General features: G+C 36.0%; 5 protein-coding genes across 5 annotated transcripts; 1 reads left to right on the plus strand and 4 right to left on the minus strand.

Moving 5' to 3' along the window:
* Positions 1–1,419: 1,419 nt before the first annotated feature.
* LOC111791632 (uncharacterized protein At5g39865-like) lies at positions 1,420–2,616 on the plus strand. Its single transcript, XM_023673038.1, has one exon. The coding sequence runs from the start codon at positions 1,420–1,422 to the stop codon at positions 2,614–2,616; it is 1,197 nt and encodes a 398-aa protein (XP_023528806.1).
* Positions 2,617–3,684: 1,068 nt separating this feature from the next.
* On the minus strand, positions 3,685–5,826 carry LOC111791146 (replication protein A 14 kDa subunit B-like). The gene is made up of 3 exons (XM_023672378.1): positions 5,653–5,826; positions 4,580–4,835; positions 3,685–3,991 (listed from the first exon to the last, which is right to left on the minus strand). The coding sequence occupies exons 1-3, from the start codon at positions 5,809–5,811 to the stop codon at positions 3,927–3,929; spliced, it is 480 nt and encodes a 159-aa protein (XP_023528146.1). The 5' UTR covers positions 5,812–5,826; the 3' UTR covers positions 3,685–3,926.
* Positions 5,827–6,526: 700 nt separating this feature from the next.
* On the minus strand, positions 6,527–10,623 carry LOC111790013 (ABC transporter B family member 29, chloroplastic). The gene is made up of 10 exons (XM_023670773.1): positions 9,923–10,623; positions 9,702–9,788; positions 9,477–9,584; positions 9,029–9,295; positions 8,806–8,889; positions 8,183–8,399; positions 7,967–8,052; positions 7,485–7,672; positions 7,266–7,395; positions 6,527–6,902 (listed from the first exon to the last, which is right to left on the minus strand). The coding sequence occupies exons 1-10, from the start codon at positions 10,553–10,555 to the stop codon at positions 6,756–6,758; spliced, it is 1,947 nt and encodes a 648-aa protein (XP_023526541.1). The 5' UTR covers positions 10,556–10,623; the 3' UTR covers positions 6,527–6,755.
* A 548-nt stretch (positions 10,624–11,171) lies between these two features.
* Positions 11,172–11,785, minus strand: LOC111791675. The gene is made up of 2 exons (XM_023673114.1): positions 11,612–11,785; positions 11,172–11,392 (listed from the first exon to the last, which is right to left on the minus strand). The coding sequence occupies exons 1-2, from the start codon at positions 11,759–11,761 to the stop codon at positions 11,237–11,239; spliced, it is 306 nt and encodes a 101-aa protein (XP_023528882.1). The 5' UTR covers positions 11,762–11,785; the 3' UTR covers positions 11,172–11,236.
* Positions 11,786–12,039: 254 nt separating this feature from the next.
* LOC111789834 (rho GTPase-activating protein 5-like) lies at positions 12,040–15,363 on the minus strand. The gene is made up of 5 exons (XM_023670538.1): positions 14,617–15,363; positions 13,743–13,863; positions 13,517–13,636; positions 13,203–13,433; positions 12,040–12,779 (listed from the first exon to the last, which is right to left on the minus strand). The coding sequence occupies exons 1-5, from the start codon at positions 15,030–15,032 to the stop codon at positions 12,243–12,245; spliced, it is 1,425 nt and encodes a 474-aa protein (XP_023526306.1). The 5' UTR covers positions 15,033–15,363; the 3' UTR covers positions 12,040–12,242.
* Positions 15,364–15,763: the final 400 nt, after the last annotated feature.

Here is a 15,763-nt window from a genome sequence, read left to right on the forward strand (position 1 = left end):
ACCAACAAGGTATATATTTCTTTTATGGTTAAACGTGCTTTACTTAAAGCAGTTTTAGTTGGGGTGATTTCGTAAGAATTTTCTTAAGATGCATATGAGTGAAGACAAATTATGTTGAAATGACTCGTGTTGTGCTCAAATAATTACAAGCAACGTGACTATATTGCAGGAGAATGCGGTAGCCATTAAGTATCAAATCCAAATTTCAAATCTTGAACATAGATTGCTACTGGACCACCTTAAGAACATCAAAATTTTAAGGAATAAAAATATTAATTTAACCTTAAAATTGAGTAGAAGATAAATCTTCTAATAAAAACCATCTGAAAGTGTCATTTCAATCCCACATTGACCAAATAAATATGTCCCATTTTTCCATGCTTATATTATTTTTAGATAATGCACCTTATATTTATTTATTATTACATTTAAAAAAAATGAATATTGGAAAATAACATTTACTATTATCAATGTTTTATATGGGTGAGCTTAATTAGCGTAGTTCCAAATGAATAGTCAAAATAAATACTCTAATTTAATTGGACCAAGTGTCTTATTTTATATGGTGACTTTTTTTAATATTAAAATGGTATTTAATTTAAATATATTTTATCACATATATTTATTTCTTATTTGTCTATATTGTGTAATGATTTTGAATGGAAGGATTTTGTACCATAGACTTGCTACCATATGAGCTGCACATGAAAATAAACTTTTTAAAATTTAATAATAAACTAAATTTATAATTTAATTTTTAAAAAATAATATACGTCTTAAATTTTTAATTCCATTCGTAAATGTTAATCTAAAAACGTTTAAATTATTATTTTAGTCTACATGATATAATTTCATTTTTATGAAATGACGATTATTTTTTTTATAATTCAATTATTACTAGGTGAATTCGAATGGGTATGGGTAGATTAGTAATATCACATCTAAATAAAATTTATAACCTAACAAAATTATTAATTAATAGGTTAAAGAAAATATTTAAAAATATTTAATCAAACAACAAAAACCAAATTCAAACTTTTAAACCTAAAAAATATACAAAAAAACAAAAGAAAAACATGATTAAATAATTAAAAACATGATTAAATAATTAGAGGGAGAAAATAAAAGCTGCAGTAAGTGGAAAAAAGTGGGATTAAAATCATATAATAAAAAAAATGTGGGGGCAAACTTCGAAGAGAGGAGAGAATTTCCCCAGAACCAATATAAAGTCCCATTCGAAATTTCCGACCGTTGGGGCCCGTTTGGTCATTTTAGTAACGGTTACCATTAAAAATTTTAAAAGAAATAAAAAATAAATAACTGAAAAACTCCCACGCGAACACGAACTCTTCTCCTCTGCAACTTAAAGAGCTCCGGAAAATCGAAGAAGAAGAAGAAGAAGAAGAAGAAGAAGATCTAATGGGCTGTGTATCTTCAAAACTCTACAGGAAGGACCTCCAGAGGGACATTATCGTCAACAATGGCGGCGAGTATCTCAACCACGTCGTTTCGCTCACATCCAGCACTTACGGCGTTCTCAATCTCAACGCTGATCTGGATACGAAGGAGTTAGTTTCAGAGCCGACGAAGAAGAAGTCGCCTTCTCGCGAGAAACCAGAAGTGATTAACGCTTGGGAGCTAATGGACGGCTTGGAAGAAGGAATTCCGATTGGAAATCGGGGCAAAAACAGCCCTAAGCCAGGAGTTTTTCTTCGCAGATTGACGGATTTGGATCGAAGAAGTCCGTTGAAGTTCTTTAATCAAATCGGCACTCCAAAGAAGGCGATGAGATTCGGTGGAAAGGAGAATCGCGACCGAGTAAATGGCGTCGGGCGATTGGATTACAGTCCGAAAGAGATTCTAAAAGTGAATAATTCGGCAAGAATATCCCCCAAATCGGTCCTGAAATTGAGTGTTCCTGTGAAGAATACGCCGACTTCGGCGAGAAGGCAGAGTTTCGGAAGCGATTCGGGACTTTTATCGGCTCGAAGAAGGAGTTTGAGTCCAATGTTCGATCCAGAGCTCGTAGCGTCATACGAGAAACAATTAACCGAAGAAGGAGAACAGATCAAGAGAATAGTTTCAGAGACGCCGAAATCTAGGGCGGCGAGACATTTTCAAGAATCGGAAACCGCCTTAAAACAGTTCGAGGAACGGTGCCCGCCCGGCGGCGAAACCGCCGTTGTGATCTACACAACAACGCTTCGAGGAATCAGAAAAACATTCGAAGACTGTAACAAGGTTCGGTCAATGGTTGAATCGTACGGCATTCAGTTGCTGGAGCGAGACGTATCGATGGATTCTGGTTTCAAAGAGGAGTTGAGGGCGTTAATGGGGAGCAAGGATGTGAAAGTTCCAGCGGTTTTTGTGAAGGGGAGGCTAATCGGAGGGGCGGATGAGGTGGTGAAATTGGAGGAGGAAGGCAAATTGGGGCTCCTGTTTGAGGGGATTCCGACGGCGACCGGCGGCAGTTGTGAAGGATGCGGCGGCGTGAGATTTGTAATGTGTGTGGACTGCAATGGAAGCTGTAAGGTTTTGGATCAGACGAAGAAGAAGACGATCAAATGTGGTGAGTGTAATGAGAATGGTTTGATTCAGTGTCCCATTTGTTCTTGAAATTTCAATTTGGGGCCTTTTTTTTTTTTTTTTTTTTTTTTTTTTTTTTTTTTTTTTTTTTTTTTTTTTTTTTTTTTTTTTTTTTTTTTTTTTTTNTTAGGACCCGTGTTGTGTTATGTTTGTGGGTTTGATTGTTTGTATTAATTGTTGATGTGTATCATTAGTTAAACTAATTCATCCTAACACGATGATGATTTATTAGGATCAAATTAATTTCATTTTTAAGATCAATAACATTTGTGATAATTTCTATTTTTGACCGAATAATTTTTTAATTTAATTGTGTTACATTGTGATAATGAGTAAATGAGGGTACATGAATAAACCAAGACTATATTCAAATAAGAGTGATCCTCAAGATAGGATAACTAAGTTTAACACTTTGGTAAATGATAGGTACATGAATGTAGGGTTAAAAAAACGGAAAGTCAATACCTATAGAATTAAGAGACACATTTTTTTTTAGTGACTCGATCATAATAATTATATTTAGAACTGACCTCTTAAAATTTTTACTAAAATGCATATGAATGAAAACAAAACATGCTATTTATTTTTTCCTTATCACAGTTTAATATATAGTTTTATTTGATATATCAATTTTATAAATATATTTTTAAAGTTAATCACGTTGTATGTGCATGATGTTTTTTTTTTTCTTTTTTCGGTGTAATATTTTATAAAGTTCATTAATNTATAAAAAAGATCGCAAGTTTTTTCCAATCAAACTGAGATGTTAATTATTAAGTTTGAAAATTTTAATTCAAAGGAAAACTTAATAAACCACTAATTTCTTAATTTCATTGAAACACAAAACAATGGCTTCAAGTAAATATCAAATCACTGAAATTGAAAAACGAATTTGATTATAATTTTGTTGGCATTATGTTTGTCAGAACATTTTGAGCTTCACCTAAAACATTATAGTTTGTATCAGTTCGAGATAACTCATCTAAATTATAACCAAACATGATTAAAATGTCAACAAAATTCTACCCAGATCAAGGTATTCAATACAACAGAAGGGATTTTCAGTTAGCAGTTAAAAACCTTAATATAACCTTAAAAAACTAAAAACAAAATCGATTAAAATAGAATTTTTATGAATATTTTGAAGCAATGTTCATTCTAGATATTCTAACCCAAACATACATGTGCATACTCAAATTTTATATATCCATTACCTGAGAAGTTCAATACTGTATGAAGGATAAATATAGGGCGCTTCAGAAGAACGTGAAGAAAACATCGGCGACTTAGGGGATGGTAGGGCTTTGAGCTTTCTGGCCAATGAATGTCTGGCTGGAATATCAGACAAACAAGGGTTTGAACTCCCCGTTAGCAAGCTGACAAAGTTGATTGAAGGTAGATGTATCTGCAAACAGGGGTACACAAACAATTCAGAATGCAACCCTTTCTGATAAAAGTTGATAAAAATTCAACAACACATCCAATCTCAAAGAATGTTGAAAGTAAGATCCAAAGAGGAATCTATAAGTAACTTATCCTGACAATTATTGGCAGATCTCTCTTCGAATTCTCATCCAAGGAGAAGAATGTTTAAAACATCGTGGTGAAACAAACCGTTGAGAATATGAGCTAACTTGGATTGAATTAACTTCAACTTGATACAGAATTATTGTCAGATACCAAATGACTAATTCGCAGCTTAGATTTCACAATTGAGATAAACTTTAATGGTATAATCCGGATTCCAAACTTATAATCTAGCCAGGTTATGCTTCAGAAATCTAAAATGCCAGATTTGGCTAGGCTCCTTGGGAAAACATCAATTCAAAACTAAATACTGCTCAAAATCAATGATTAGCTGAAAACACAATTAAATGATCATCTTCAGCCAATTCAAAGAACATAAATTAACTTCAGACATGTATAGAGCATTAGTACTTATACAGCTTCCAATGTCATTCTAGAATAAGGAGAGCTGAAGAAGAGCGCATACCAAATGAGTCGCCAAAATTGGTCCAAACATCAGCTCGTATCGATTTGTCGGTATCAGCAATTCCAATGACCTCAACAAACTTCGAAAGAGTAAAGGGTGGGGACCCTTTCACAGTAATCTGGTTGTCATCTGTTGATTTACCGTATATGACTCCGTTGCCTTCTGACTGTACCTGAATCACTGCCCGAACTCTTCTTCCAACATACAGGCGTAAAAGCTCAGCATTCACAAAAACTGAAGGGTTTGATGTATCCATCTATAGAAAACACCAGGAAGGTTGTCTTTCAGAGAGGGAAAACATTTAATAAAAAGAAAACTAACTTGTTTCACCATGTGAGCAATGATGGAAACTGTTTGACATGAACACCAAATCAATAAAAAAAAAATGCTGGCGTTTGAAAAATATGGTAGCAGACAGCATTTCACAAATACATTCTTCCTTACAAAAATCCAATGGGAGAAGATCCAAACAATTACTCACATTTATACTCAAAACTGTTTGCTACGTATTACAAATGTTAATCAGATATCAATGAAAATCCATTTGTTAGCATTTGGTCGCATATGCACTCGATTATTCCACAAGACAAGCACATAATACTACTATATTTGGTTTGTGTCAAGATAACTCGTAAAAAGTTAAATCACGTGGCTACTATGGTTTGATCCATTTCCTTAAAACTCTTTACTGCTAGGGCAACCATGTGTTTGAAAGCAAAATTTATTGTAACAGTAAGAATATGCATGATAGTCACTGTGGGCGGATTATTTTGAATCAGTAGCCCTTCTTTTAGCTTCGCGACTGTCCAATTCTAATTCTCCACTTTCTTAAAGGACCAAATCAGGAAGCCACACCATAATCAGCGAATCGAATCCGATCCTGCCGACTCAAACTGGAAAACATCTAGTCATAATTTGACGCCAAACAAACAAATCCATATTCCATAGGTTACACACACGACGAGACAAGTAAAAGAGTCGGAAGAATTTTATTCTGCAATTCAATCTAACAAACTGAGGAAGAATCTTTCAAAACACTCGATCGGAGAATCTAAAGCACTGAGCTACATTACCTGATTCAGAAACTGGGGAGTTCGTCGGAAATGGAAATCGAACCGCGAGAGACGGAGGAAAAAGAGCGCGGGTTTTCGAGAGCGGCAAAATTGAAATTTTCGACTTGGTATGCAATGATAAAAGAGGTATTTATAGAGAGACCAAACGATAGATGTCATCACACTTCGTTAATCAATATTATCTTCTTCATCCGACGGTCTACGCGCGCTCACAAGAGCAATCAACGAACAGAAACATTTTCAGATTTTTACATATATTTCTTAAATGAACGTAAATAAATATGACAATAAAGCCTCTTTTTAAAAATATTATAATTTGTGAATATTGCCTAAATTATTAAATATTGTCCAAAGCTTGAATTTTTTTAAAAATATTTTTAATTCTTTAATGTTTTAACATAGGGGATGAATTGATAAAAATTGATATATAAATTTTGCTCACACTTATTTAAGTCTTGATTTTAATTTAATGAAATTTCAAGCTTTAAATTGAAAATCAATATATATTTGCCATCCAACTATTTTAAAAAAATAATTTGGTCCATAAAACTTTAAAATATAGTTCTCGTTCTAAAATTCACGCTGAAACTACATTTTTTTTTAATTTGTTGACGTTTTTAACAAAATCTTCTTTAATATTTTATCGTAGCTAATGATTACACCATGTCATTTTCCGCTCATCCCTTGAGTACTTAAAAAAAATGTTTATAAATAAAAAAAATATTTTTTTTTTGCATTTAGAAAGTCATTCTAAATATACCCTTAATAACATACGAACACAATGTATAGACATACCGACATTTATAAGTATAAGAACTTGGCAACTCAAGCTAAGGGGAACTGGAAATGAGTTATAAACTCACTAACCTGAACGAAGCGGAAGTTTAAGAACTTGAATAAGTTATGTTGAAGTGAAGGAAACAATGAATGAAGTCGCAGATAACAGAAGGGTCACCAATGGCATTGCCTCCTCTCCTCCATTATGCCTTTTCAACCTACACATGCATATTTCACCACAGATTGATTCCTGCAATTCGCATGGCTGCAGAAGAGAAACCGATCCGTGCATCTCCTGCTCGTGCACCGCGTCGATACGATGATGCTCAAATCACCAACCCAGTTTTCATCAATGAGTTATAGTTACTACTAGAAAGAGCAGAGCGAGGTAGCTCCTGCAGCTTCCCACCATCTAAGACGAACACTCGTTTCGCCATCAGAACTGTTTCCAATCGATGAGCGATTACCAGCACCTACGGATTTATACACACTTGGTATAAATATGGTATGCAACGCAACCAAATAAAAATATAAACCAGTCTTTCTAGGACAAACTCTTGTTCTTCTTTTCTTTTTTTCAATAGATGATGAAATTTTCATCCACACAGTCAATTCCAATAGACTTGGAATCAAAGATTCTGTAGGAGAAAGTTCCAGCCAGTTCATTTGTACCCTACAAGCTTATGACGAGGAACTAAGACCCCCACAAACAGTCAATTTCCATGATCCAACCATTTTGAATATACATCCACACAAGAAAGTTGAGTGCATATCACAAAAAACTTAATTTTGAAACACAATTTCAACATATTAAGCACGAATTGTGCATAACTTACAGTATGATTTTCCATCAGGCGCTCCAAAGCTTGCCTGACCAGTAACTCGGACGTGCTATCCAATGCAGACGTTGCCTCGTCCAAGATCAAAATGGATGAATTTTGATAGAGTGCCCTTGCAATGGATAGTCTGCCATATGGAAGGACACATGTAAGTTTAACTATTAAAAGAACTAGATGGAGGTATCCTATAAAAATTGAGTTAATTTGAAACTTTGCCTTTGCTTCTGTCCTCCACTCAACGTTAACCCTCTGGGTCCAATATATGTATTGTATCCTTTCGGCAACCTTCTGATAAACTCATCTGCATTTGCGATTTGCGCCACTTCCTCTACCCTCTCCATGTCGATTTCCTTTGTCAGATCATAATATCCTATGTTTTCAGCTACAGTTCCTGAGAAAAGGATCTGAGAACAAAAACCAAATGTTCATATAATTCATCAAGACAATCTTGGACAATTCCACTATGTATTTCTTTCTTAGCAGCCAATGATTACTTGAATGCAGAGAACGATAGTTAAGCGACCGATGAACTCGTTCCGAAGGGAAGTGAATAACCAGCTGGAAACTTATGAGAGAATAAAAATAACAAAACCTCTGAGCAACTACCAAGGAAGAAGGACTATGCAGCAACGAAATACAGTGTACTTTTGGTTCACATCACAACAAAATGTATGAACAAGTAATCGACAACCACTCACCATGTCTTGAGAAACTAGACCAACATTTCTCCGCAAACTTTTAAGTCGAACCGTCCGAATATTGTGGTTATCAATAAGTATATCACCTATTCAGAGAAAGAACAATATTTATATCATGGAAATGTTAAAGAATTTGTGTGTTAAACAAAAGGAAACCTTGAAAGCAACTGTTTTTCCAGAAGGTCAGAACTAATAACTGTAATAGAAGTAGCTTACCAGATAATGGGTCATAAAGGCGAAGAAGCAATTTAACTAGTGTTGTCTTTCCTCCTCCAGATGGTCCCATGAAAGCAACTGTTTCTCCAGCTTTGATGTGGAGGTTTAATCTATCCAACACAAGAGGCATATTGCTCCCATAGGCGAATGAGACATTACAAAATTTGACCTCCCCCTTCAAACTGTTTAAATCAACCGCATCACGTGTCTCAATCACCTAAAATCAAAGATCAAAATGCTCCATCCATTAATTTAATTTGTAGAATCTCATCAAGTAGAAGACATCTTTATGAAACAGGACAACTTTACACCATAGAAATGATAAAAGATGCTGATATCCATTTCAATAGACAATATTTAAAACAAATATTTCAACAAACAATACCACAATGAATGTATGAAGATGCAATTGAAGATTATAATTAGGAGGTCAAGAATTATAAGTGTAAATGCATCAGAAACTCAGAGGGAAAATGAGAAAATTACATTCATAAAACTTTCTAGTCATTGTCTTGCTTGCCTTCAATGAAAGCTCATAAAGCGATTGCTTATCCAATATGTTATTTGAATTGACAAACTAAAAGTAATTCTAAACATAAATTTGACATCAACTAGAAATTTACCGTAGGGTTGAACTCGATCAACTCAAACAAGCGTTCGATAGCGGGTTCACCTTCCTTCAACTCATTGTATGCCTTTCCAATTTTCTGTATGATTGTTATTCAAAGAAGATAAAACTTATGCAAAAATACATCTGAACCAAGAAAAGAAGGAAAAAAGAAAAAGGAAAATCAAACCCTGGACTCAAAAATACATACAGAAGCTCTTGTCATAACATAGTATCACCTGAACTGGTTCAATCAGAAAACCCAATGACGTGACAAATGAAATCATGCTACCACTACTAAATGAACCTCTTGAAACCACCAGAAAACCAACACAAAGCATTGATAATGACATGAAATATAGAGCTTGTACAACATGAGGTGCAAATGCCTTCATCTTCTTCTTCTTTAGACGTGCATACAGGTCGGTGCGAGTAAGCCTCTGAAACCTAATATTTTCGCAAAACTCTCCGCTGTTTGCTTTCACAAAAGGAAATGCTGGAAGAACCTATTACATAATCACAGAGATATATAATAAAACTCAATCATTAGGACTTGAGAAGTGAATTCACAAACATCATTTAGATTCGAGAAGCGAACGCAAAAACATGTTTTAGATTTTCACCTCGGAAAATACAATTAGGACTTGGAAGCAAATTCATAAACATGATTTAGTGATTAAGATGTACCTCATTTAGATAAGATGAAAGATTAGCAATGCTCAGACTCGCCATTTTAGATATTCGTCGTTGTCTCTCACCGAGATAGGCAATGACAAGAGCTACACATGGAATAACCTAAGTTCAGGTAAAGACAATCAGAGTCGCCATATGATTCCCACGAGAAAACACTGTAAAGAAACATTCAAAACAGGGTAATCTGAAAACAGTGTAAAGAAACTTTGCAGCTCTTACCATAGCTGAAATCAAGGATAGGACAGGGCTAATAGCTAACATGTGGGTCGCCATTGCTGACAACTGCAACATACTGGGCACTACAGTCTGTAATAAAAATGAAGCTACAAATAAAATCTAAAAGGTTAAGAACCAAATGATTCAATTTCCATTTCTAAAACATTCAATTTATATCAGTTCATTGAAATTAAAATACTGATACTACACTCGATTTCACTCACATTCAGGAGAGAATACATGGTATCCGCCACATCCGAGGCCTCCGCGGTGATCCTGTAAGCGATATCGCCAGCAGAAACGCCATTCACACCTTCAAAGAACTCCAAGTCCATCGCCAGAACTCTCTCGAAAACACGAACGCGGATTTCATAAATGGCATTCAACGCCGCATCCCAAATGAGCGCTTCTTGGCAGTAACTCGCAACGAAACGAGCGAACACCAAGATCCCCAAAACCAGACCCTCATCCAACAAATTAGTAGCATCGATTTTATCGATAATCGAAGAAAATTTCCCGATCTTAGGCACGAGTAGGGATAGAGAGAAAACCGAGACAATACTACAGAGCCAACCACCAAGGATATGCTTACGCTGAGAGAGAATATACGGAATTAAAGATTTGAACGTCTGAAAACTGCGAAGAAGAGGCCGATTCGATTGGGATTCAGAATCTTCGATGGTGGGGTTAGAGGAATTGGTGGAATTGACGGATTCGAATGCCAACGGCTTCGTTCGGATATGAAACTTTGTGATTTTGGGTTCGAATCGGGAGAAATGAAGAGAAATTGGCTTGGGATTGAAAAGGAGAATCTGGTTTCTTGAAAGAAGGAGGGAAGATTGAAGCGCGATGCACATTGTTCCGTTGGTTTCTCAGAAAGCGCGCGAAGAAAGTGGTAATGGGTTATAACATTTTCTGAAATGGTTTTGACATGACAAGAACGAAGAACTAAAATAGGTAAAAATCATTAAATCCTAATAATATTTATGCTAAAAAAGAGTTTGTATTTTATAAAAATTTCAAAAATATTTTTTAATGGTTAAAAAATCTGAAAAATTAAAAATAAAAAACTCTTGTGGCTAATACTATATTAAAACATTTATTTAAATAATATAACAAAAATCGTTTAATTTTTTAATTTTTAAGAAAAGTTTAAAATTTATTTTTAAAGTTTTGAAAAAGTTTAGAGGTATTTATGAAGTTTTTAAAAATTTGAGTGTATTAATCAAATTTTTAAAACTTTTTTTGAAAATGGAAGGGTATTCTAAATTTAAGAATATTTTTTTAAAATAAAGTAATAACAGTTACATGGAAAATTAAAAGTATTTTTTTATATTAATTTATGATATTTATTAAATAAAGTACCGCGTTGAATGATATTACGATATTTTTATTAATTTAGCCTAGTATTTATAAAAATACAAAATATTATATAATTTCTCTTGCAATATCAATATATAAAATAAAAAAAAGACAAAATGAAAAAAAAAAAAAAACAAAAGAAAAAATAAAAACTGGAGAAGAATGAGGGAGGAGAATCAGTTTTCTCGTAAGTTCTTAACAATGGCGAAGGCGACCACCGCTACGGCGGCGATGACGCTGGAGACGATGAACGGCATCTTCAATGTCTGCATCGCTTCCTTCTTCTTCGCCCGGTTTCGTTCTTCTTCCGCTGCTTTTCTCTTCTCCTGCTCCTGAGATTTCCCAACAAACACTTTCTTCTTCAATATAATTTAACTTTATATTTAACCTAATGTAGTTTTATATTTTTTAAATATATAATCTTTTCAATCAGTGTTTAAATTTAATTTTAATTTTTCAAAATTATTTTCTACTCTTAATTTTTAAATACATTTTTCTTAATTCCTTAAGAAAATAAAATTTTAATTTCTAAACCTAAAAGTTAAAATTACCTTAATAACCAAAGATGCAGCAGCTTCCGAGGAAATGGGATCCACGTCAACGTGCTTGTTATGGCCGGGATTTAACTCTCTCTCACCGTCCGCCGGAAACCGGGAACCTGCTGCATTGGTTACACCGCCATCTCTGCCTGAGCTCGCCATATATATATATATATTTTTCTTTTTTCTTTTTTCTCACTAAAAAAAATAAAAATAGACAAAAAAAAAAAAAAAAACAGAACCAAAAGACAAGTTCATTGGCTTTGGTATTTTATACTCTCAAGTGGGATGGCTACTGTGACACGTGGAGTCAACCTAGTGGCTCAAATGTCGTTAACTACCAACCAGGAACCACTTTCTTTTATTAACCGTCAACGGCCTCAAATGCCGTTTGGATTTCCTTGATTGGCTGTTTTTTCCGTTAGAACACAAAATTATAATTATAATAAATGTTTGAATGGATATAAATTAATTTTTTTCCCTTAATATTAAATCCAAGCTAATTGAAGTGCAACCAGAAGCACATTTGAATGTATAGATAAACTCATACACACCATCTGAGCAGCAATAAAATCAAAAGGAAAGAAATAGAGAGAACACCGTACATGATGCGTGTAATACCGTTCGGTTCGGTTTGGTTCGTTCAACGCCACGCTTCGGCTAGCTCCATCCTCGAGTTCAACCGCCCGACAATGCCATTCTTCTTGCCCCTCTGTGCAGTACCTGCTGTGTGAACCTTCACTGACCCATTCACTTTCTTGCTGCCTTTCTTCAGATTCAAACTGTTCGATCGGTCGAGGCTATTCTTTCGACAACTCTCCTGTTCTTCGGTGATTTCCGACACGATTTCGCAGGGAGAGTTGTTTGCTAGTGAATGGCTTCCCTCTGGAATGATGTTTTCAATGGATGACAGAAGATTTTGTGATCCATTTTCAGGAGCAGGTTCTTCAGTTACAAATACTTGTTCATCTTCAGCTTCTTCATTCTTGGCCTCATTTTGTTCGTCTTGATGCAGTTGTGATGCACTTTGATGCCCGTCTTCATCTGATGGATTTATGCGCAAAATGGGAGCTGATTCAACAACCAAATCTTCTCTGTTCTTCAGTGTCAGCTCAATGAGAGTCTTGAGAAAGTTCATCACTTTCACTGCATACATCAAGGCTGTTAATGGATCTGTCATCTGCAAGAGTAGATTAGAGTAGTATTACACATCAAGTCAAATGCGCTTTCGACACCATCATCATGATCTAATCAGAGCCTCGACCCCAAGTACACGAAGCGTCCAATATAACAACCTAAACACACCGCTAGCCGATATAATCCGCTTTGGCATGTTATTACCGTTGTCAGCCTCAAAGTTTTAAAATGCCTCTACTAGAGGAGGTTTCCACACCTTTATAAGAAATGTTTCGTTTCCCTCTCCAACCAATGTGGGATCTCGCAATCCACCCCTTGAGAGCCCAGCGTCTTCGCTGGCACACCATCTAGTGTTTGGCTCTGATATCATTTGTAACAGCTCAAACCTACAACTAGTAGATATTGTCAGCTTTGGCCCGTTATGTATCGTTGTCAGCCTCACGGTTTTAAGGAAATATTCACTCACTTGAGTCATATTGGGGGCAAAAACCATGGCGACATTACGGGCATTCATCTTGTTCTGGTGTTCAAACTGCACGACATCAGCCATCAAGTTAACTGCCCAATCGAGAAGCGCAGCTTCTGTAGGGGGAAGGAGTCTTGCTAGCTCAGCACATTCTTCCTCGGTCTGCGCCTCTATCACCTGTTCTGGTGCGAGGGAATCCAACACACCCGTTGGAAGTTCTCGAAACCAAGCCTATAATAACAAGTTCTAACAGATGAGATGAATGCATACAAGAATTGATACTCAAAGCATCAGATGACAGTCAATGATAGTACCTTGATGAGACCTGCCAAGCAGTGCACATCAACACCATCTGGCACGACACCTCGATTCAACTCGTCCCGAACGAATTCCTCTTGGCTGTTCCCAGCAGTGATCCTAAAAATTCCTTCTGCCTACAGGTTTAGAACAACAATTCATTTCGACCCGAAATCGTCAGTCCCAGAAGATTTTCTATCACCAATATGACGTGTAAAGAACAAGCAATAAGATTGTAGATACCTCCAGGCCTCCTTGTGTGTACAAATGTTTCTGCATTAACAGGAGTATCGTGGGGACACTGTTTCCTCTTGAATCAAAGGAAAGCTGCATTGACTCTGTGGAAACACCGAACACATTTGCGCTGCAGATAAAGCTTTCATCGTCAAGAGGAGCAATGCTATTTATATCACCATTTGTAAGATGAACTACTTAGATCTAGCTTTCTTCCGACAACAGCTAGCTGAAAAACCTTCTACCTCAATAGACAACCTTAATAATCAAACAAGACACCAAACATAGTTTAGTTTTAAACAATATGGGTATTATTTCTTATAGGCCAGTTTGGACAGGAAGAAGATCTTTTCTTTCAAGCTTCCGTTCAAGGTTGTAAAACAAGTCTACTAGGGAGAGGTTTCCACACCCTTAAAAGAATGTTTCGTTCCCCTCTCCATCCGATGTGGGAATCTCACAATCCACCCCTTAAGGCTAGTGTCATTTGTAGCAACCCAAGCCCACTACTAGCACACCGCCAGATGTGTACCCCGAAGTGTCTGGCTCTGATACTCTTTGTAACAACCCAAGCACACCGCTAGCAGATATTATCCTCTTTGGTTTTTTCCTTTCGGACTTCCTCTCGTGATTTTAAAACGCATCTATTAAGAAAAGGTTTTCACACCTTTACCAAGAATGTTTTATTCCCCTCCTCCAACTGAGAAATATTCCTTTCAAGGATTTGACACACAGAATTAAAGCAATATGCACACACAAGTTGAGGTCAAAATTCGCCCAAATCAGACAACTCAAAACTCAAAATCTAAACACAAGCAGAATTTCTCCATCACAACCAAGAACAGGGGAATTTAAAGCAAAAAGAGAAGGGTTGAAGATTATAGACCTTGCACTAGGAGCTCTTCTAGGAACCTCAAGCTCAAACTCAACAGGCAAGCCAAGGAAGCCATTGAAGCGATCAAAAGTGACATGAGCCACATGCCTAACATCAGAAGGCCATCCAATCTCCATTGAAGAGAGCTTCCCCGCAGCTCTACCAGTTCCACTACTAGCACTTCTACACCCAATTAAAGACTTCCTAAAAGCAGCGAGCAAAAGGGTCAATAGAGACAGCTGATCTCCCTCTCCGTCACTGTCTTCCCTTTCTTCTCGTTCTTCCTCAAAACCCAAATGAAATGGAAGGCAGTGGTTTATGTTAGGAGTGGTAATAAGGGAATGTGGGTGCGGACCATCATTGGTAGTGGAAGAGCTTGAAGGTGAAGGGAAGTGAGATGGGGAGCGTTGGAGTACTACGTCTGTCATTTTAAAACAAACCCCAAAACCCAATAAAAGTAAACTAAAATTTGTTGAGCAAAAAGGAATCGGTCTTCGATTTCGTTAACGCTGTTTGAAACATTGATTTGAGTCTACGAAAAAGAAGAGTTGGATTGAAGAAAGGGCATCGGAAGGTAAGACGTGACCATCATCACTTTCATGGAGGTTAGAGAGAGAAAGTAGAGAGAGAATGATGATGTTTAGGGGAATTTTGAAGCCAACGATTTGCAAGCCAAGAGGAAAAGGACCCGTTTCGTCCTCGGAATGGTCTTCTTCTTCTTCTTCTTCTTCCTCCTTGGTTTCCTTTCCTCGAACCAAATTCAACGCCCCTCTTGTTATTTGTGTCAATTCCATTATCCTTTCAAAATTAATTTAGGATCAAATTATAATATTTTAATAATTTAGTTGAAATAAATAATTAATCCATTTAAATTTTTTTATAATCAATTGATATTTTATGTGATGGTCCAACTGTCTAATAGATATTGTCTGCTTTGATCCATTAAGTCATAAGTCTGGTGATTTTAAAACCTGTCTTTTTGGGAGAGATTTCCACACTGTTATAAGAAATGTTTCGTTTCACTCTTTAATCTACGTGGATCCCACAACTCACCCTAAAAAAGAGAGGTATACACACTCCTTGTACGAATATTTAGTTTAATTCTCCAACCTATATGAGATTTCAGTTGTGCATTGGTTGGGAGAAGAACAAATCACCA

The sequence above is a fragment of the Cucurbita pepo genome, chromosome LG03 (genome assembly GCF_002806865.2).
Source record: "Cucurbita pepo subsp. pepo cultivar mu-cu-16 chromosome LG03, ASM280686v2, whole genome shotgun sequence".
Lineage (NCBI taxonomy): Eukaryota > Viridiplantae > Streptophyta > Magnoliopsida > Cucurbitales > Cucurbitaceae > Cucurbita > Cucurbita pepo.